The sequence below is a fragment of the Microcaecilia unicolor genome, chromosome 11 (assembly GCF_901765095.1).
Source record: "Microcaecilia unicolor chromosome 11, aMicUni1.1, whole genome shotgun sequence".
NCBI lineage: Eukaryota > Metazoa > Chordata > Amphibia > Gymnophiona > Siphonopidae > Microcaecilia > Microcaecilia unicolor.
Window position 1 is genome coordinate 155,878,121 of NC_044041.1, and position 23,591 is coordinate 155,901,711.

Below are 23,591 nucleotides of genomic sequence, written 5' to 3' on the forward strand. Positions count from 1 at the left end.
GAGTGGCTAAATTTAGGCACTCTGCCGTATTTAAATTCTGAAGGCTTTCATCCAACTTTCTGTTTTACTTAGGAAGCTAACCAGCTTATAATCGAAAGTGATCGCCGGCCATCTTCCGACACAAATCGGGAGACGGCCGGCGATTTCTTAAAAGCGGCGAAATCGGTATAATCGAAAGCGGCATTTTTGACAGCATCGCCGCTTTCCCGTCGATTCGCCGGCGAAAGTTCATGGGGGCGTGTTGGTAGATTAGCGAAGGCGGGACATGGGCGGGCATGGGCGTGGCTACCAGATGGCCGGCTTTCACCGATAATGGGAAAAAAAAAACGGCGTTAAGCAGTATTTCGCCGGCTTTACTTGGTCCTTTTATTTTCACGACCAAGCCTCAAAAAGGTGCCCCAACTGACCAGATGACCACTGGAGGGAATGGGGGATGACCTCCCCATACTCCCCCAGTGGTCACCAACCCCCTTCCATACTAAAAACATAAAACTAAAAACCTTTTTTGCCAGCCTGTATGCCAGCCTCAAATGCCATACCCACCTCCATGACAGCAGAAAGTGAATGATACATACCTGTAGCAGGTGTTCTCCGAGGACAGCAGGCTGATTGTTCTCACGACTGGGTGACGTCCGCGGCAGCCCCCACCAACCGGAAAAAGCTTCGCGGGACGGTCGGCACGCAGGGCACGCCCACCGCGCATGCGCGGCCGTCTTCCCGCCCGTGCGCGACCGCTCCCGCCAGTTGAATGACAAGCAATAAAATATGAAACACAACTCCAAAGGGGAGGAGGGAGGGTAGGTGAGAACAATCAGCCTGCTGTCCTCGGAGAACACCTGCTACAGGTATGTATCATTCACTTTCTCCGAGGACAAGCAGGCTGCTTGTTCTCACGACTGGGGTATCCCTAGCTCTCAGGCTCACTCAAAACAAGAACCCAGGTCAATTGAACCTCGCAACGGCGAGGGTACAACAGAAATTGACCTACGAAGAACAACTAACTGAGAGTGCAGCCTGACCAGAATAAATTCGGGTCCTGGAGGGTGGAGTTGGATTTACACCCCAAACAGATTCTGCAGCACCGACTGCCCGAACCGACTGTCACGTCGGGTATCCTGCTGGAGGCAGTAATGTGATGTGAATGTGTGGACAGATGACCACGTCGCAGCCTTGCAAATCTCTTCAATAGTGGCTGACTTCAAATGGGCCACTGACGCTGCCATGGCTCTAACACTATGAGCCGTGACATGACCCTCAAGAGCCAGCCCAGCCTGGGCGTAAGTGAAGGAAATGCAATCTGCTAGCCAATTGGAGATGGTGCGTTTCCCGACAGCGACCCCTAGCCTGTTAGGGTCGAAAGAAACAAACAATTGGGCGGACTGTCTGTGGGGCTGTGTCCGCTCCAAGTAGAAGGCCAATGCTCTCTTGCAGTCCAATGTGTGCAACTGACGTTCAGCAGGGCGGGTATGCGGCCTGGGGAAGAATGTTGGCAAGACAATTGACTGGTTAAGATGGAACTCCGACACCACCTTCGGCAGGAACTTTGGGTGGGTGCGGAGCACTACTCTGTTGTGATGAAATTTGGTATACGGAGCATGAGCTACCAGGGCTTGAAGCTCACTGACCCTACGAGCTGAAGTAACTGCCACCAAGAAAATGACCTTCCAGGTCAAGTACTTCAGATGGCAGGAATTCAGTGGCTCAAAAGGAGGTTTCATCAGCTGGGTGAGGACGACGTTGAGATCCCATGACACTGTAGGAGGCTTGATAGGGGGCTTTGACAAAAGCAAGCCTCTCATGAATCGAACGACTAAAGGCTCTCCAGAGATGGCTTTACCTTCCACACGATAATGGTAAGCACTAATCGCACTAAGGTGATTCCTTACTGAGTTGGTCTTGAGGCCAGACTCTGATAAGTGCAGAAGGTATTCAAGCAGGTTCTGTGCAGGGCAAGAACGAGGTTCTAGGGCCTTGCTCTCACACCAAACGACAAACCTCCTCCACTTGAAAAAGTAACTCTTTTTAGTGGAATCCTTCCTAGAGGCAAGCAAGACCCGGGAGACACCCTCAGACAGACCCAACGCAGCGAAGTCTACGCCCTCAACATCCAGGCCGTGAGAGCCAGGGATTGAAGGTTGGGGTGCAGCAACGCTCCGTCGTTCTGCGAAATGAGAGTCGGAAAACACTCCAATCTCCACGGTTCTTCTGAGGACAACTCCAGAAGAAGAGGGAACCAGATCTGACGGGGCCAAAAGGGCGCTATCAGAATCATGGTGCCGCGGTCTTGCTTGAGCTTCAGTAAGGTCTTCCCCACCAAAGGTATGGGAGGATAAGCGTACAGGAGGCCGGTCCCCCAATGAAGGAGAAAGGCATCTGACGCTAGCCTGCCGTGTGTGTGAAGTCTGGAACAGAACAGAGGCAGCTTGTGGTTGGTCTGAGAGGCGAAAAGATCCACCGAGGGGGTGCCCCACTCTCGGAAGATCTTGCGTACCACTCTGGAATGGAGCGACCACTCGTGCGGTTGCATGACTCTGCTCAGTCTGTCGGCCAGACTGTTGTTTACGCCTGCCAGGTACGTGGCTTGAAGGAGCATGCCAAACCGGCACGCCCAACGCCACATCCCGACGGCTTCCTGACACAGGGGGCGAGATCCAGTGCCCCCCTGCTTGTTGACGTAATACATTGCAACCTGATTGTCTGTCCGAATTTGGATAATTTGGTAGGACAGCCGATCTCTGAAAGCCTTCAGTGCGTTCCAGATCGCTCGGAGCTCCAGGAGGTTGATCTGCAGATCCTTTTCCTGGAGGGACCACAGGCCCTGGGTGTGAAGCCCATCGACATGAGCTCCCCACCCCAGGCGAGATGCATCCGTCGTCAGCACTTTCGTGGGCTGCGGAATTTGGAATGGACGTGCCAGGGTCAAATTGGTCCGGATGGTCCACCAGAGCAGTGAAGTGCGGCAACTGGTGGAGAGGCGGATGACATCTTCTAGATTCCCGGTGGCTTGGAACCACTGGGAAGCTAGGGTCCATTGAGCAGATCTCATGTGAAGACGAGCCATGGGAGTCACATGAACTGTGGAGGCCATATGACCCAGAAGTCTCAACATCTGCCGAGCTGTGACCTGCTGAGACGCTCTGGTCTCCGAAGCGAGGGACAGGAGGTTGTTGGCCCTCGCTTCGGGAAGGAAGGCCTGAGCCGTCTGGGTATTCAGCAGAGCTCCTATGAATTCCAGAGACTGGGTGGGCTGGAGATGGGACTTTGGGTAATTTATCACAAACCCCAGCAGCTCCAGGAGTTGAATAGTGCACTGCATGGACCGGAGGGCTCCTGCCTCCGAGGTGTTCTTGACCAGCCAATCGTCGAGATATGGGAACACGTGCACTCCCAGCCTGCGTAGGTACGCCGCCACCACCATGAGGCACTTTGTAAACACTCGTGGAGCGGAGGCGAGCCCAAAGGGCAGCACACAGTACTGAAAGTGTCGTGCGCCCAGGCGGAATCTGAGATACTGTCTGTGAGCTGGCAGTATCGGGATGTGAGTATATGCATCCTTTAAATCCAGGGAACATAGCCAATCGTTTTTCTGAATCATTGGCAGAAGGGTGCCCAAGGAAAGCATCCTGAACTTTTCTTTGACCAGGAATTTGTTCAGGCCTCTCAGGTCTAGGATGGGACGCATCCCCCCTGTTTTCTTTTCCACAAGGAAGTACCTGGAATAGAATCCCTGCCCTTCCTGCCCGGGTGGTACGGGCTCGACCGCATTGGCGCTGAGAAGGGCGGAGAGTTCCTCTGCAAGTACCTGCTTGTGATGGGAGCTGAAGGATTGAGCTCCCGGAGGACAATTTGGAGGCAGGGAGGTCAAATTCAGGGCGTATCCGCACCGCACTATTTGGAGAACCCACTGGTCGGAGGTTATGAGAGGCCACCTTTGGTGAAAATATTTCAACCTCCCCCCGACCGGCAGATCGTCCGGTACGGACACTTTGAGGGCGGCTATGTTCCCGTGGATCCAGTCAAAAGCCCGTCCCTGGCTTTTGCTGTGGAGGCACAGGGGGCTGCTTAGGCGCACGCTGTTGACGGGAACGAGCGCGCTGGGGCTGTCCCTGTGCCTGACGAGGCCTTCGGGCCGGCTGGTTGTACCTACGCTTTGCAAAAGAATAGGGTGCAGCCTGCCGGGCCCGGGAAAAACGTCCACCTGCTGAGGTGGATGCTGAAGGCGCCCGGTGGGAGAGCTTGTCGAGAGCGGTTTCCCGCTGATGCAGTTGGTCCACCATCTGCTCGACCTTCTCACCAAAAATGTTATCCCCCCGGCAAAGGGACGTCGGCCAGTCTCTGCTGGGTGCGGTTGTCCAGGTCAGAGGCACGCAGCCATGAGAGCCTGCGCATCACTATACCTTGGGCCGCAGCACGAGATGCCACGTCACAGGTGTCATAGATACCCCTGGACAGGAACTTTCTGCACGCCTTCAGCTGCCTGACCACCTCCTGATAAGGCCTGGACTGCTCCGGCTGGAGCTTCTCGACCAGGTCCGCCAGTTGTTGCACATAGGTCCGCATGTGGATGCTCATATAGAGCAGGTATGACTGGATGCGGGTCACGAGCATGGAGGATTGGTAGGCCTTCCTCCCAAACGAGTCCAGAGTGCGAGACTCCCGCCCCGGGGGCGCCGAGGCGGTATCCCTCGAACTCCGTGCTCTCTTGAGAGCAGAATCCACGACCGCCGAGTCATGGGGCAATTGGGGCCGCATTAACTCTGGGTCGGAGTGGATCCTGTATTGGGACTCTGCTTTCTTGGGAATGGTGGGGTTAGTTAACGGTCGCACCCAGTTCCGAAGCAGTGTCTCCTTGAGGACATTGTGCAGCGGCACCGTGGAGGACTCTCTAGGTGGCGATGGATAGTCGAGGACCTCGAGCATCTCGGCCCTCGGCTCTTCCACAGAGACCACGGGGAAGGGAATGCTGATAGACATATCCCGCACAAAGGAGGCAAAGGAGAGGCTCTCGGGGGGTGAGAGCTTCCTCTCCGGTGAAGGCGTGGGGTCCGAGGGAAGGCCCGTAGACTCCTCTGAGGAGAAATATCTAGGGTCCTCCTCTTCCCCCCACGAGTCCTCATCCTCGGTATCGGACATAAGCTCATGTAGCTGAGTCCTGAACCGGGCCCGGCTCGACGTCGAGGCACCGAGGTCTCGGTGTCGTCGAGCGGTGGACTCCCGCGCCGGCGGGGACGGAGCTCCCTCCATCGACGTCGACGGGGACTCCACCTACGTGGCGGTCGAGACCGGCGCCGCAAGCGGCGGCGGTGTCGACGGCCCCGGCGCCGGGCTAGAGCTCACCGGCGCCACAGACATCGGCGCCGAGGGCGCAAGCACCCCCGGCGCCGGCACAGCCTGGCGCATCAGCCCTTCCAGGATCCCCGGAAGGATGGCTCTGAGGCACTCGTCCAGGCCCGCTGCCGGGAAAGGCGGTGGGGCCGGTAGGGGTGTCGGTGCCAGAAGATGATGGGGGCCAGGAGACGGCACCGAGGTGCCGGAACCCTGACGCGTCGGTACCTCGACGACCGACGGGGACCTCTCCTCTCGACGATGACGCTTCGGCGCCGCCTCCTCTCCGATGTCCGGATGCACCGAGGGCGACCGGTGACGACGCTTCTTGTCTTTCTTCCGATGCGCGTCACCGGTGCCGGGAGGTATGGAGGAGGAGGAGGACGATCCCCCTCGGTCCCGGGGAGCCGGGTCAGACAGGGTTCGGTCCCGAGGGCCACGGGCTGAGGGAGTGACCGGGGCCGACTGCCCACGCAGCCGCTCACCTCTACCCTCGCCAGCGGACCGGCGGGCCGACGGGACCTGTTCTCCTGGGGTCGATGCCATCGGTGCCGATGTCTCGGGCATCGATACCGGTACCGAAGGGCCGGGCGTCGATACCGATGCCGTCGAGGTCGACGTCGAGGGGCCGGCGCAAGTTCCAAAAAGACGGTCCCGCAGAACTTGCCTCGCAACCTGAGTCCGTTTCCGGAGACCGAGACACAGGGAACACGACTTGATATTGTGCTCCGGCCCGAGGCACTGGAGGCACCAAGCGTGGGTGTCGGTCTGCGAGATCGGCCGGCCGCAGCGACCACACTTTTTAAATCCACTCGGGACCCTTGAGGACATCGACGGAAAAATCGCGTCGGCGAAGTCAAAGTCGTCAATGGTGGCTGAAATCACACCACGAAAAGGAAAACGACCGTGCGGCCACTAGGCCGCAATGCGGCGTCCCCGCTGGAAGCGAGGGAAAAAGGGAGCACGTGCTCCACACGCGCAGGGTTTCTTTTTTTTTTTTTTTTAAAGAAACCGGACAGTAACTAATCAAAGTGAACAAAGAAAAAGCACGATCCGCGTAAACGCGATCGAAATCCGGCGGCTGAAACAGAGAGAGCGGCGAGGCACGACTCTCTCCAGACGCGGAAAAAAAGGAACTGGCGGGAGCGGTCGCGCACGGGCGGGAAGACGGCCGCGCATGCGCGGTGGGCGTGCCCTGCGTGCCGACCGTCCCGCGAAGCTTTTTCCGGTTGGTGGGGGCTGCCACGGACGTCACCCAGTCGTGAGAACAAGCAGCCTGCTTGTCCTCGGAGAATGTGTTGTATCCTCCGACAGCCTTTCCCTGGTTGCGATGTGGCTCTCGGGTGAGTGTGACACCTTTTCTGTTAGGTGCCCTGCAGAGTCACATTAGCAATGCATTGTGGTGGGTGTAGGGTACTAGGCTCTACTCCCATGGTGATTTTTCCCCCTGCTAACTGGGTCAGAGTGTGCCCTGTTTTGTTTCCTGCTGTAGTCCATGCGGTAGTGGCCATTTTTGTAAGCCAGTTTTAGTTCCCTTTCCTGTGTTACCCACGTTAGAGAATGTAGTTCTTACCTTGAATGATGCTGAAAGAGGGCATTGTACACCATTGTGCCAGCTCTGACCTACTGCTAATCTTAGTACCAGGGGACTCTTTGCCAGTGGGGCACAACCTCTGATCTGCAGTTAACTGTGAGTAAACGTGCTTATTTCAAGAAAGGACTTTTTCAGAGAGATTAGTCTTCAGGTGTGAACTGGTGTGCCAAAGTTATACAGCAGCAATAAGTCCTAGAGGCTGTATGCAGGTCCTTGGAGCAATTTTAGTGGGTGCAGTACATTTGTGGGTAGTGGGTTTGGGGGGGGGGGGGGGGGCTCAGCTCCCAAAGTAAGGGAGCTACTATGCACGTGGGAGATTTTCTGAAGTCCACCACAGTGACCCCTAGGGTGGCTGGTTGGTGTCCTGGCATGTCAGGGGGGCCAGTGCACTAAAAATGCTGGCTCCTCCCACGGCCAAATGCCTTGAATTTGGCCGGGGTTTGAGATGGCCGACATAACTTTCCATTATCGCTGAAAAACAAACCCAGCCATCTCAAACCCGGCAAAGTCCACGGCATTTGGCCGGGCTAAACCGTATTATCGAAAAGAAAAGATGGCCGGCCATCTTTTTCGATAATACGGTTCCGGCCAGCTGTAGCGCTGCCGCCAACATAGATCGCCAGCGATCTATTTGGCCGGCGACGTTCGATTATGCCCCTCTAAATGGCTTTGCAAATCAGCCCCAGCATGGACACTCACTTTTCACGGATCCGACTGAGTTGACTCCTCACCAGTCCCACATACTGGTCAATCTGTGCCTGGAAGACAAAGAGGAGAGAAACAGAGAATCATAAATCCATATCACTGTCTCAATGAACATAAAGTGTGCTTTTGTTCCATTAGAGGAAGGGGAGGAAAGATGCTCTCTAGCTTTTAGGAAGAAAGCCAAAGATCTGGCGCCTTGTTCAGGCATTCAGGGGGGACATGATTAGTCTGTAATAGGACTTTGTGCTCTTTTCCAAGTGCATTTGTTTTTAGCTCTTCTAGTTGTTTACATATGTACTTAGTTGTAATAGTTATTGGTACTCTGATCTCATCCCATGGTTTTCAGTATGACTCCCAGATCTACCCAGGGCCACCGAGAGACTGAGCTGGGCCGGCCCCCCCGGATCGTTGCCGAGTATGGGCACCCTGAGGGGAAAAGCAGCTGCTTGGCAGGCAATGCAGCAGAGTGAAAAGCAGCGCTGGAGAAAGACCTCTTCTGCTGGCGGGGCCTTGGGGACCCCCACCAGCTAAACCAGAAGCCCTGGCCCAAAGCCCTGTTGTGTCTGCTCCTCCCCAGCCTCCAAGGGGAGACCAGCGCTGGAGTTTTCTCTCTCTTGCTCCTGTCGAGACGCAATCACCCGGTTCCCATCAGGAGAGAGAGCGAGCCCGGTGCCAGGCCCCTCCGGAGGCCAGGCTTGGGGAATTTTGCCCCCCCCCCCTCTCGGCGGCCATGGATCTACCTCTACACACCAGAAATTTCAGCAGGAATCCAGGCCCAAGTATCAGCTTGCCTGTCTGATGCCTGGATGTCTCACTGCCATCTGAAACTAAACATGACCAAGACAGCTTCTTGTCTTTCCCCCTAAACCCACCTTTCCTCTTCCCCCATTTTCTATCTCTGTGGATAACACTCTCATCAGCTCGTAACCTTGGGGTTATCTTTGACTCCTCTCTCTTTCTCTGCACATATCCAACAGACTGCTAAAACCTGTCGTTTCTTTCTCTATAATATCACCAAAATTTGTCCTTTTTCTGAGCACACTATCAAAATCCTTATCCACACTCTTATCACCTATTGCAACTTATTTCTCACAGGTCTCTCACAAAGCCATCTCTCTCCCCTTCAATCTGTTCAAAATTCTGCTGCACGATTTATATTCCGCCAGTGTTGCTATGGTCATATTAGCCCTCTCCTCAAGTCACTTCATTGGCTCTCTATCAGTTTCTGAAAACAGTTCAAACTCCTCTTATTGACTTACAAGTGCATTCACTCTGCAGCTCCTCAGTATCTCTCCACTCTTATCTCTCCCTACACTCATCCCTTGGAACTCCGTTCATTGGGTAAATCTCTCTCATCTGGACCCTTCTCCTCCACTGCCAACTCCAGTCTCCGTTCCTTTTATCTTGCTGCACCATATGCCTGGAATAGACTTCCTGAGCCAGTATATCAAGCTCCATCTCTGGCTGTCTTCAAATCTAGGCTAAAAGCCCACCTTTTGATGCCGCCTTTAACTCCTAACTCTTATTCACTTGTACAGTACCCATGTATGTTTTATTGTTCCCACTTTAGTAATTCCCTTATCCCTTATTTGTCCTGTTTGTCCATCCTGATTGGATTGTAAGCTCTTTTGAGCAGGGACTGTCTCTTCATGTTCAAGTATACAGCGCTGCGCAAGTCTAGTAGTACTATTGAAATGATAAGTAGCAGTAGTAGGTAATGCACACTGGGCTGTTTAGAATCTGATGGAATATCACAATGAGATAAATGACATTTCTATTTGAATAATGGAGTTCCTTTCTTTTAAAATGCTGTGTATTTTAACTGCAAACCGCCATGATCTGAGGAAACTGGGCGGTATATACAATTTTAATAAACAAACATTCAGCAGTGCCACTGAATATCCTTGGATAGCCCCACATGAGAGATTTAAATGTCCAGAAACTTTGAATATCTACTCCTAAATTTATACCCGAGGTAGTGGAAGGTTAAATGACTTGCCCAAGATCACAAGGAGCAACACTGGGATTTTAACCTGATTTCCCTGGTTGTCAGCCTAATGTCCTAACCACTAAGCTATTAACTGTATCTCCCCTAAACTCTAGTGTACCTAGTTTGGTCACTGAAACCACAGCCTTAGACTGCTGACTACGGAACTTCCTGAGCATGCTCAGCTCTTGTGTGAACTGAGCATGCGTGAGGAGTCCCGGTGTTTTATTATTATTTTTATATTACATTTGTACCCCGCGCTTTCCCACTCATAGCAGGTTCAATGCTGCTTACATATTATATACAGGTACTTATTTGTACCTGGGGCAATGGAGGGTTAAGTGGCTTGCCCAGAGTCACAAGGAGCTGCCTGTGCCTGCAGTGGGAATCGAACCCAGTTCCCCAGGACCAAAGTCCACCACTCTAAACCACTAGGCTACTCCTCCACTCTGGAGGCACCCTACTGACTTCCAGGTTACTGCAGCAGTGTGAGAAAGAGGGGAGTGGCTCGGCAGGAATTTTCTTTGGCTGGCGGGACTTTGGCATCATAAATCAAACAGGGAACAAAAGATCTTTTAGTGTTGAGAAAAAGAGGAGGAAAAGAGAAAAAAGGAACCAGGGGCATCAGATTTGTATCAGTGGGCAAGCTCTTAGGTCTCCTATAGCGCTCAGCTATTTCAAACCCTTAAGCCTACTGCATAACATCAATCACTTGCCACCTTGGACCAAAAATCTCCCTGGGAACTACTAGTCATACTTTATTGAAAACATTAGAAATGTATATTAGGAGAACTTCATATTAAAGAAAATTTCTTATGCAAACTTATAATATAGTGAAAAAATATATATATGTAAACAGCAACTACTTATCCTGCATGAAGCAGACTCAGTGCTGATCAAATGATTCCACTGCCTGACTGCAAATGGGAAAGATGGCTCAGCAGTAAATTGTTTTGGAAGGAGTGGATTTACAAACCCCCAGCCTCACTATATCTGAATGCTAAACCTAAAGGTTCTGCTTCAGGCTTACATACCCTGACTTCTCAGGGTCCTCATATCTCTGTCTTTTATATTAACTGTGATAAGATACATTTCATACTAAGCACTGGAGCAATTCCGAGCATGTCCTATGCATGTACTGAAACTCACCTGATGCTGCCTGTAGAGCAGAGGAAACGTAAATGCACTGATAATGCCTGCAAACACAGAGGAGAAGGTTAGAAAGGTGTGTGTACATAAATATATAATAATATATATACATATAACCAATTCTTACTATAACACTCCTGGTAGGAGTGAACCATTTCCTATAATACGTCCTGCTGGGAAAGGATGGGCTGGCAAGAGATGTGAGCTTTTCCACAGTCAGTGTTCCTGCATCTGCACCATTCCCTATATCGCCTCGTGCTGGAAGAGACTGAGATTACAGGAGCTGTGTGCTTTCCACATCCAGTGTTCTTACACCTACACCATTCCCTATATTGCCTCCTGCTGGGAAATGCTGGGATTGCATGAGCTGTGAGTTCTTCCATAGCCAGTGTGTCTGCACCATTCCCTACATCACCTCCGGTTAGGAGTATTTGAAATTGCACACATTTTTCTTTAAATATACAAAGACAGCTTGAGCCCATATTCAAAAATCCACTGAGCCAGCGAGTCTGCTGCTAAATACAGCCACATAAATTTAGGACAATACTTTTCTCCGACCAGACTTACCTGCATAACTTCTGGCACTGAATATCAGCACTGAGTAGCTAAAGCTTCATTGCACCCCAAGAATACTTCTAATTCCTTCTTAGGTGGATAAATGTTTTGTCGGTAATAATTTGCCCATGAGTCCATGCTGTTCAAAATGAGCTTGATTTCATTGGTGATTTCGTGTTTGTAGGGGATATATATTGTGACGTCATCAGAATATATGAATGGGTTAAGGCCTTGGCTGGCTAAGGACTTGGCTAGTGGGGTCATCATGAGGTTGAAAAGGATCGGTGATAATGGTGATCCTTGCGGTACTCCGCAGTCTGGTTGCCAAGGTGATGATGTGCTAGCTTTCACTTGATAGGTTCTAGCGGTTAGGAAGCCCTTGATCCACTTGAGTATGTTTCTGCTGATTCCGAAGTAGTCTAGGAGTCTTAGTAGTATACTAGTAAAAAAGGCCCGTTTCTGGAGCAAATGAAACAGGCGCTAGCAAGGTTTTCCTCCCCAACACCCCCCTCCCTCCCTCCCTACCGACCCCTTTGCCGTTCTGACGCCATTGCTCCGCACCTCGTCAACGCACGCCACTTTCATCTCCTTGTTCGTTCTGACCCACTGACACCACTGCTCCGCCCTCAACGTCATCACATTTGACGCGAGGGCGGGGCCCAGAGACATAGCGATTTCGGTGGCTTCACCACCACGAACCCTTTGAACCGATGTTGAAGGAAGTGACGTCAGTGGCTTGGCTTCACTGACGTCAGTGTCCTCAGAACGTTGAGGGTGAGTTTTATTATATAGGATTATGATTGACCATGTCAAATACACTGGACATGTCAAATTGTAGTAGAAGTATGCTTTTACCTATTGCTATTTCCTGCTTGAATTTAGTTAAGAAGGCGAGTAGTACTGTTTCGGTGCTGTGTAAGGGGCGGAATCCCGATTGTGATTTGTGTAGTATTGTGAATTTGTCTATGTAGTCGTTAAGTTGTTTGGTTACCAATCCTTCCATTAGTTTGACTACCAGTGGGATGGATGCTACTGGATGATAGTTGGTGATGTCATTTGTTTTTTTTCTTGGTGTCTTTTGGTATTGGGGTGAGTAGGATGTTGCCTTTTTCTTTAGGGAAGGTTCCTTCTTGAAGCATGAGGTTTAAATGGGATGTGAGGTCTGTTATTAAGCGATAGGGGGGAAGATTTTATTAGGTAATTGGGACAGGTATCCAGTTGACAGTGGCTGTTGGAGTACCTCTTGATCGCCTGGGTAACTGTATCGGCGGTGAGGAGTGCGAATTTTGTCCAAATTCGGTCCGCTGGGTATTCACCAGGGGGTGGGTCCAGTTCACTGATGAAGGTTTCAATGTCCGTATTATCCTGAGGCAGAGTTTTGCGTAGATTTGCAATTTTTTCGTTGAAGTATTTAGCAAGGCTGTCTGCATATGGGATGTTGGTATTGGTTGTGGAGATCGGTTTTATGTCTAGTAATTTGTTCACGATATGATATAGTTTTTTCGTGTCTTTATATTCCGGCCCTATTTTAGTTTTGTAGTATGATCTTTTGGTCTGTCTTATTGCGTATTTGTATTTTCTTTGGATTAGCTTCCATGCGTTGAGCGTATATTCATCTTTTATTTTTTTCCACGCTCATTCCAGTGACAACAATAGCTTAAGTGCAATTGTTGGTGCTGATTGGATAATTAAATTGCACATGCAAATTCAGAATACAGCCAGATTTGCATGCGCAACTTAAGTCACACTACAAAGAATCCAGGGATTAACTCCACGTATTCTATAACATGCACGCTTAACTTGTAGGCATGCCCCTCACCCGCCCATGTCCCCCTGGGAGTTGCACATGATAGAATTTGGGCTCAAAACTTCAAGAATACTGACAAAGGACAGTTGGGAGCACAATTGCTAATTGGTGCCAATTAGCACCAATTTAAGGCAATAATTGGCTGTTAATTCCAATTAACAACCAATTATTAAATTCTATGAATTGTGCACTCAAATCTGTGCACTAAGCGTAAATGTGGGTCCGCAGGTTTATAGAATTAGAGGGCGATAGCTCAAAACATGCTTCCTGACCCTCACCCATCCTGTTAACCATGAATTACCAGACATATAATTACCACAACATAAAATGAAGATTTGCAAAGAATGTTTTCTACTCACCCAGAATAAGGAGAGTGAGGCCATTGAAGACTGCCCCAATATATGTAAGAAGGTATAGCAAGGTGAGGAACTACAGAAAGAAGATAGTATTAGGTTAAAATAAAAACAGTGGGGTTTCTCCAGAATCAGAAGATTGTAAAAGCATATAAAATCCTATGTTCTGCTCATTCTGCTGATTAAACACTATTAGGACGATATCCAAAACGATTTAAGCAGGCAGGAGCCTCTCCTACCCGCTTAAATAGCTTCCCGGTGCCTAACTGGGGATATTTAGCTGCACTTAACCAGACAGTGTTGCTGAATATCTCCTGGGACTGGCCAAAGAAAAAGCTGGCTGGTCAGGGGCAGCGCTGGTGGGGGGGGGGGGGGGGGTGCCCCAAGTTATGTGGGTGCCAGCAATATTCAGTGCTAGCTAAGCAACTTCAATTAGGACCTGCATAATTTTTTCTTCAGTGTAAAAAATAAAAATAAAAGCCCCAAGCCCCCTCCTGTCCCAATGTCCCCCTTTCCTTCCTTTCCTCTCCGCCCCTGCGAATTGAGGCACTCCCCCCCCCTGCAATACACTCCACCCCCCCCCCGCCTCCCCCCAACGGTGATGGTAAGCCCCCCCACTGGGCTTACCTACATCCTTGATGGTCCAGCTGGGTCGTTGGGGGCAGGACTGCAGTAAATTAGTGCCAATAATTGAGTGCTAACTGGCACTAATTGGCACCAATTTGAATTTGCAAAAACATCTTGCTATGCACTAATCTTCTATTCTATAAGAATGTGCACTCAAATCCCGTAGTGTACATTCCAAAAGGGAAGTGGTCATAGAATGTCCAATGGTGGGTCAGGGGCATTCCTACAGTTTACGCGCAGTGTTATAGAATACCAGGGATGTGCGCCAAAATCGGCACACAATGCTAATTCTATAATGGGCGTTCATCTATGAGTACCCATTACAGAATAGCATTTACCATTTTTCGGCACCAATTGTTGAGTGCCATTACTGAATCTAGCTCTACATGGCTAACCTAAGAAGTACCAGTGCCCAACCTGTAAGTTTCAAAAATGCTCCTGAGTTCAGAGGAAGGCAGTTGGCCAAGCTCATCACAGAAGAAAAATACTATGGTCAATATCTGGTCCGTGGCTGCGAGCTGAGTTAACCCCGGATATTCAATGCCAAGGGAATGTCAGGCTTCCGATATTGAATACCTGGGTTAGTGCAACAACTCGGAAGCAAAGCGCATACTGGCCGATATTTAGACTGGTGCATGGTTAGCTTGGCAGATAAAATTAGAACAGTCTTTCAGCCTTTCCTGCACAGTTAAACCCTTTAGAATATCGACCCCACCAATTTCAGAAAGATGTTATTTACATGTGCAGATCCACAACACACAGTGATTTCAAGGATATGGTTTGGGCAGACTACACTCTACACATGAATTCCCTGTTTTACTAAGAGAATACAGGTGTATGGGGAAAAATTTCCACATCAGACTCTACACTGCTTAGTGTTCTGAGGAACATTAAACAGACATTATGTATGCATTCCTCCAGCATCCTGAGGTGTGTCAACCAGACAATATGCACACATCCCAGCAGTGTCCCGTGGACCAACCACCAGACAACATCCCCCTCATTCTATAACTTAGCACCTATTATTAAGCACTAAGGGCTAGATTCTGTATATAACTTAGGATTATTCTATAAACTACACCTAAAGTTAGGCACAGTTTAAAGCATGGGCGTTGTTAATAGAATACGGCCAGTACCTATTATCTGCAACTATATTTAGTCGTGGCCATTTAAACCTGATGTAAATGGCAACGCCTAAATTACACGTGGAACAGGCATATTCTATAACACTGCGTGTAAATTCAAGGAATGCCCATGATCCACCCATGCCCCTTCCACAGCCACACCCCTTTTCAGATCCGCATCTTAGAATCTATGCAACTCACTTTATAGAATACACTTAGACAGTTATGCGTATAAATTCTAATTAATGCCAATTAGTGTCAATAATTGCTTGTTAAGTGCAATTTTGCTGATTGGCTTGTTAAGCTAATTAAGTTGTGAGCACAAATCCAGAATGAGACCGGATATGTATGTGCAACTTAAGTCACACTATATAGCGTCCAGGGTTAAGTGTGTGCATAGTTTATGGAATGCTAGCACTTATGAGCATCAGAAGCACCAATAATTGGCATTTACATGTGTAAGTGCTTCGGGTTATTGTACAAAGGTAAAATTATGTATCATACCTGATAATTTTCTTTCCATTAATCATAGCTGATCAATCCATAGACTGGTGGGTTGTGTCCATCTACCAGCAGGTGGAGATAGAGAGCAATCCTTTTGCCTCCCTATATGTGGTCATGTGCTGCCGGAAACTCCTCAGTATGTCGATATCCAAGCTCCATCCGCAGGACTCAGCACTTAGAGAATTACACCCACAAAGGGACACTCTGCCCAGCTCACCACCGCCGAAACGGGGGAGGGGAATTAACCCAGCTCATCCCCACACAAGTGGGGGAGGAGAATCCGTCCAGCTCATCCCCGCGGAGCGGGGGAGGGACACCACACCCGCCGATGCGGGGGGATCTGGCTTATCCTGCAACCGCAACCGCGGGAGGAGCTGACTGACCCTAACACCGCCGAAGCGGGAGGGGTACAAAGCTGCCCTACTGCCGCACGAAGCGGGAGGGAGCGCCGGCAGAATTTAAGTCTCAATCCAGCCCTGTAAAACGGAGGGGAGAGGAATGCAGCAGCTCATTGTAACACAAATTCGTCTCAACTCTTGAAGAATCCATTGAAAAACTTGAACACGAAGTCCTCCTGAACAGGAACTGAAGACTAAACTTGAACCTGAAATGCAACCAGAATATAAACAATACAGATATCTGGGAGGGACTATGGATTGATCAGCTATGATTAATGGAAAGAAAATTATCAGGTATGATACATAATTTTACCTTCCATATCATCATGCTGATCAATCCATAGACTGGTGGGATGTACCGAAGCAGTACTCACCCAGGGCGGGACATAAAAATCCCTGACCGCAACACTGAAGCTCCAAACCGGGCCTCCGCCCGAGCAGCCACAGTCAAGCGGTAATGCCTGGAGAAGGTATGGGCCAATGCCCAAGTTGCCGCCTTGCAAATCTCTTCCAAGGAGACGGACCCGGCCTCTGCCATCGAGGCCGCCTGAGCTCTAGTGGAGTGAGCCTTCAGCTGGATAGGCGGCACCTTCCCCGCGGCCACATAAGCCGCTGCAATGGCTTCCTTGACCCATCTTGCCACTGTAGGCTTAGCAGCCTGCAGACTCTTACGAGGACCTGCAAACAGGACAAACAGATGATCCGACTTCCGGAAATCATTGGTCACTTCCCAGTATCTGATGATGACTCGTCTCACATCCAGATATTTGAGAGCAGAGTATTCCTCTGGGTAGTCCTCCCTACGAAAGGAAGGGAGACAGAGCTGCTGATTCACATGGAAGCGAGAAACAATCTTGGGCAGGAAGGAAGGCACTGTGCGAATAGACACTCCTGCCTCCGTGAACTGCAGAAAGGGCTCTCGACATGATAGTGCCTGGAGCTCGGAAACTCTTCTGGCTGAAGTGATAGCCACCAAAAAGACTGCTTTCAACGTCAGGTCTTTCAGAGATGCCCTTGACAAGGGTTCAAAAGGTGGCTTCTGCAAGGCTCTTAGCACCAAGTTGAGATTCCACGCAGGCACCACTGAGTGCAGAGGAGGGCGCAGGTGATTAACTCCCTTGAGAAAGCGCACCACATCTGGCTGCGAAGCCAGGGAAGCACCCTTCAGGCGGCCCCTGAAGCAAGCCAGAGCCGCTACCTAGACTTTAAGGGAACTGAGCGACAGGCCTTTCTCCAGACCTTCTTGCAGGAACGCCAACACTGAAGAAATTGGAGCAGTGAAGGGAGAAAGTGAGCCTGCTTCACACCACGCTGCAAAGGTACGTCAAACCCTGGCGTAAGCAGTAGAAGTAGAGCGCTTCCTCGCTCTCAGCATAGTGGCGATGACCTTGTCTGAGAAGCCCTTCTTTCTCAGACGCTGCCGCTCAATAGCCAGGCCATAAGACCAAAGGGGGAGGGATCCTCCATCACCACGGGACCCTGATGCAACAGGCCCTGCTCCACTGGCAGCCGCAGAGGATCGTCCACTGAGAGCCTGATCAAGTCCGCATACCAGGGATGTCTGGGCCATTCCGGACCCACCAGGATTATCCGGCCCGGATGCTTTGCCACCCGGTCTAGCACCCTGCCCAACATGGGCCAGGGCGGGAACACATAGAGAAGCTCCTGTGTCAGCCACTGTTGGAGAAGAGCATCTACTCCTAGGGATCGAGGGTCCCGTCCTCTGCTGAAAAAGCGCGGCACTTGGCAATTGGCCGATGACGCCATCAGATCTAGGCTCGGCTGGCCCCAGTGCTTCGTGATGTCCAAGAACGCCTGAGCAGATAGCTGCCACTCTCCGGGATCCAAGGTATGGCGACTGAGAAAGTCCGCCTTGACATTCATGACTCCAGCAATGTGGGCCGCTGACAGCTGTTCCAGGTTCGCTTCCGCCCACTGGCATAGATTCATGGCCTCCTTGGCTAGAGGGGCGCTCTTGGTACCTCCCTAGCGGTTGACATAGGCCACAGCCGTGGCATTGTCCGACAGGACCCGTACTGGCTTCAACGCCAGTACCGGGATGAACTCCAAAAGCGCCAACCGAATGGCTCTGAGTTCCAGGAGGTTGATAGACCACTTTGCCTCTGCAGGAGACCAGAGCCCCTGCGCTGTCCTTCCCAAGCAGTGGGCTCCCCAGCCCGACAAAGAGGCGTCCGTCGTGACGACAATCCACTCCGGGGTCACCAGAGGCATTCCTGCAGACAACTTGTCTGTCTGCAGCCACCAGCTCAGCGCCTTGCGCACTGCTGGGTCCAAGGGAAGGCGCACAGCATAATCCTCCGATATCGGAGTCCAGCGCTGCAGCAGAGAGTGTTGTAGTGGTCTCATATGAGCCCTGGCCCAGGGCACTACTTCCATCGTGGCCGTCATAGAGCCCAACAGCTGCACATAGTCCCAAGCCCGAAGAGGAGAGGCTACTAGGAACTGGTCCACCTGAGCCTGAAGTTTGACAATCCGATTGTCTGGCAGGAACACTCTGCCCACTTGGGTGTCGAATCGAACTCCCGGATACTCCAGGGACTGAGTCGGGCGCAGCTGGCTCTTCTCCCAGTTGATGATCCACCCCAGGGAGCTCAAAAGAGCAACCACCCGGTCCACAGCTTTGCCGCACTCTGCATAAGAGGGGGCTCGGATCAACCAGTCGTCCAGATAAGGATGGACTTGTACTCCTTCCTTTCGCAGGAAGGCCGCGATGACCACCATTACTTTGGAGAAGGTCCGCGGAGCAGTAGCCAACCCGAAAGGGAGGGCTCTGAACTGGAAGTGTCGGCCCAGGACTGCAAAACGCAGAAAGCGTTGATGAGGAGGCCAGATGGGAATATGCAGGTACGCTTCCTTGATGTCCAAGGAAGCCAAGAACTCCCCTGCCTTCACTGCCGCTATAACAGAGCGGAGAGTCTCCATGCGAAAGTGCCGCACTTTCAAGGCCCGATTGACCCCTTTGAGGTCGAGGATAGGCCGGACAGAACCTCCTTTCTTTGGTACCACAAAGTAAATGGAGTAACGTCCCTTGCCAATCTGATGTTCTGGCACCGGAACGACAGCACCCAGGCGTATCAGGTTGTCCAAGGTCTGCTGCACTGCCACAGCTTTGACCGGAGACTTGTAGGGAGAGAGTACAAACCCATCTCTTAAGGGTCGGCAGAACTCTAACTTGTAGCTGTCTCTGATGACTTCCAGAACCCAAGCGTCTGAAGTTACCCTGGTCCACTCGCCCAGAAACGAGGACAGGCGTCCTCCAATCTGCACTGGGCCATGGACCAGGGCCCCGTCATTGGGTACGAGACCCTGGGGGAGGACCGGAGGGCGTACCTCCGGGACGGCGGTCTCTGCGAAAGGAATGCTGCTTGGGGGAGAAGTTCCTTTTGAAGGAAGAGTGGGCAGAGGAGCCCGACTTGCCCGGGCGGTACCAACAGGCTTCCTGAAGCCGTCCTCTGGAGATACCGGGGCGAGCACTGGCCCGAGCCCTGACCTCTGGTAACCTCTTGCCCTTAGACGTGCCGAGATTGGTCACGATTTTGTCCAGCTCGACCCCAAAGAGCAGCTTGCCTTTAAAAGGCAACTTAGCCAGGCGGGACTTAGAGGCGTGGTCCGCAGACCAATGTTTCAGCCAAAGCCAGCGCCGCGCAGAGACTGTCTGAGCCATACCTTTAGCCGAGGCTCTCAAGACATCATACAGTAAGTCTGCCAAATAAGCCAAGCCCGATTCCAGGGCCGGCCAGTCAGCCCTCAAGGAAGGATCCGAGGGGAAAGCCCGCTGCACCATCGTCAGGCACGCCCTGGCCAAATAGGAGCCGCAAACTGAGGCCTGCAAACTTAAGGCAGCCGCCTCGAAGGACGACCTTAAAGCCGCTTCCAATCTTCTGTCTTGGGCGTCCTTTAGGGCCGTGCCACCTTCCACCGGCAACGCCGTTTTCTTAGTCACCGCAGTGATTAAAGAATCCACAGTAGGCCAAATAAAGGCCTCACGTTCACTTTCAGGCAAAGGATAGAGGCGGGACATAGCCCTAGCCACTTTGAGGCTCGCTTCCGGGACATCCCATTGAGCCGAAATTAAGGTGTGCATGGCATCATGCACGTGGAAGGTTCTAGGCGGGCGCTTCGTCCCCAGCATAATGGCAGAGCCAACAGGGGCTGAGGGAGAGACGTCCTCTGGCGAGGAAATCTTCAAAATGCTCATGGCCTGCAGTAACAGGTTGGGCAAATCCTCTGAGCGAAAGATCCGCGCTGCAGAGGGGTCATCCGCTCCATCCAAGCGGGAATCCGTCTCCTCCAAGGAATCCCCAAAGGACCGTTGGGAGAACTCAGATATGCTGCCCTCATCTATATCCGAGGAAACAGCGTCCTCTAAGGCCTGGGAATCCACCCAAGGGCGTTTACTTCCGGGGGCCTCAACCCCGTTATCGGACAAGGGAGAAGGGGCAGCGTTTTGCATAAGGAAGGCCTGATGCAGCAGCAAAATAAACTCGGGGGAGAAACCCCCCAGACTGTGTATTTCAGCAGCCTGGGCCACAGCCCTAGACGCACCCTCAACTGGCGCTCGCAAGAGCGGGGGAGCAACATGCTGCGCATCCAAGATGGCGTCCGGCGCGACACTCCGCGAAGGAGCCGCACGGGAAGAACGGCGCTTAACTTTAGCCGCTTTTTTGCCGTCGCCCAAATCAAGGGCGGCCATGGCATGAACGTCTCCCAGCTCAAGGGCGGCCCAAGAAGAAGCCGTCCGAGCAGAGTGGCCGGCCAAGATGGCGGAGGCGAGCAGCGGGGGATGGGCGTTTATGGCGGGAAAAACCGCCGCGCCGGAGGAAGACCCGGGACACTGACCGGCCTCCAAACTGACACCCAACAAGGGCGAATCAGACTTTAAAACCCCCGCATCCCCGCTAGAAGCGCACACGCGGTCCGAGGAGCGATTCTTCGCGCCCTCGCCCTCTGACGCCATAGGCCACGTGGAGATCAATCGGGGAACCCCCTGCCCGCTATAAAAAGGTAAAAATTACCTGCTTCTCGCTCCGAGCTGTAACGACCTGGTGTCCCAGTGAGTAGCTGCAATAAACGTTTAAATAAACGTCGAAATAAACGCCCTTAAGGACGTCCAAAAATTTTTTTTTTTTTTTTTTTTTTTAACGGAGCCAGCGGGAGGGGGGAGAAAAGGAGGGACCTGGCGCCACCAGGTTTGCACTTGCTCAAGAAGAGCCCTCAACCCCAGGTACTCAACAAAACCTAAAGATTAGGCTTGGAGACCTAGCCAGAGCTACTGCTGTGTGTGACCACCACCTGCTGAGATAGAGAACATACTGAGGAGTTTCCGGCAGCACATGACCACATATAGGGAGGCAAAAGGATTGCTCTCTATCTCCACCTGCTGGTAGATGGACACAACCCACCAGTCTATGGATTGATCAGCATGATGATATGGAAATATGCATTAAAGTTGCTTAGCACATAACTGTCAGGGGGATGTACATATGTCAACAGGAGATACCATCCATTCTGCCCCTATCTATATATCTGCACTTAGCCCCTCGGCTACATGGTAAGCTATATTGTGAAAAAGCATTAGCATCATATCTCTGTTATTTGACTGTTCTAATGCATGCTTATTAGATGTTTCAGTAGTAATATGCTGACATCACATTATATCTCTGTTATTTGAATTTCAGTGCTGATAAATGTGTATATTTTGATACTGTTTCATGGTAGTCCTATTATTAGGTTTTAATTTGCTGTTCTCAAGTTTACCTCATTTATTGCATTATGTTTATATTTAGCCATTTTTACTGTTGTTATGCTTTTAACAAAATTGTAAGCTTTTATTAAACTGTGCCTGGTGTATACCGCCTTTATGAATCTCTTCATAAATGCGGTTAATAAATCTCAATAAATAAATAAATATGTGCAGAGCATGGGTGTGTTACCAAGCAACATGCTCAGCTTATAGGTTACTATCAGTTGCACGGCGCACATAGGCACACCAGCCTTTGACTTATCGTAACTTAGGCACACCTCACTGCCGTTACAGAATTGTGCTAAGCACGCCCCGTTGTGATGCCTACATCTTGGTGCCAAGTTATAGAATGGCTCTCCAAATGTGCATTTCTGCAGCATCCTTAGGTGGATCAACCAAATAATATACATGCAACATTGGAGCATCCCGTGGAGCATTAACCAGGCAACACGAGCACATTCCTGTAGTGTCCCAAGGAAAATCATCAATTCTTGCAGCATCCCAAAGCACATTAACCAGATAATATGTGTGTATCTCCACAGCATCATGAGCAGCATAAACCAGACAATATGCACGCACCACTCCTGCAGTGTCCTGAAGAGCAACAGATTGTTTGATAGCTCTCATCCAAAGGTGAGGGGTGAAAGATCAATCTTAGTCAATGCCAAAGGCTGGAAAGAAAGCCAGGACCTAATACCACTTCTGAATTGTGGATAAGAGGGTGCACTTCTGGGGCAACTAAGCACAGACTTTCAAAAAGTGGGCAGTAGGTAGCTAAATACTGTGCATAGAGTATCTTTAAGTTTTCTCTCTGTGGGTGAGGAAACAATACATTCTATTGAGAAGTTTTAAGGATCTGAACAGGGCAGTAGGGCACAAGCAAGTCTGCAGGGTTTCTGCATATTCTGGGTGTATCGCATGATATGTTAGTATTAGTATTTTAAATTTCAGTTGAATGGCCAATAGAAGTCAGTGCTGGTCTATCAGAATGAACCATATTTCTTTGTTACGTTTGATAGCTGTATTCTGGATAAGCTGTAGCTGCATAAGTGAAGAACTTTTTAGGATGATCAGAAGTGTCCTTCAATAGTCTGCCTGACTGAGAATTAGTGCATGGATGAATGATTGGATATCTTTCATCTGTAGCACACACATGACAGAATAAATTATTTGTAAACCCCCAAAAAAGCCTCTTTACTAAGCATGAGATCTGTGGGTGGTAGCCTAATGGTTAGAGAATGGAAGCCAGGGTTCAAATACCAGTGCAGCTCCCCGTGATATTGGGCAAGTCATTTCCACGGTTTGTGATTTTTTTTTTTTATTGTGAACCCTTTAGGAACAGAAAAATATGTACTACTTGAATGTACACCACTTCAATACTTCAGGCTTACAGATATCTTATATATTCAGGTACAGTAGGTATTGTTCAGTCCCTAGAGGTCCCACTATTAAAAAAAAAAAAAGCCAATGTGAGATTTGTACTTGGGTCCCTTGGCTGTCACTCCACTGCACTAAACATTAGACTACTCCATAGATCTGCATACTGCTCTGTTAAGTACCTGAAACTGTCATACAGCCTAGTATCCCTTGCCGGTTCCAGGGAGAGGAAGGGGGAAAGCAACCACTGGGGGATTAAGGAGGTATCATGCCTTAATCCCCCCAGTGCGCAGCTGCTCAATCATAGCACTTTTCTGTAACC

At 50.6% G+C, this 23,591-nt stretch overlaps 1 protein-coding gene across 1 annotated transcript in view; it reads right to left on the bottom strand.

Moving 5' to 3' along the window:
- Positions 1-23,591, bottom strand: part of RTN2 (reticulon 2) — a 112,037-nt gene that overhangs the window by 58,163 nt on the left and 30,283 nt on the right. The window contains exons 4-6 of the mRNA XM_030218386.1: positions 13,482-13,551; positions 10,761-10,807; positions 7,619-7,677 (exon numbers count right to left, since the gene is read on the bottom strand). Coding sequence (XP_030074246.1) covers positions 7,619-7,677; positions 10,761-10,807; positions 13,482-13,551 — 176 coding nt within the window. The remainder of the gene's footprint in view (positions 1-7,618; positions 7,678-10,760; positions 10,808-13,481; positions 13,552-23,591) is intronic.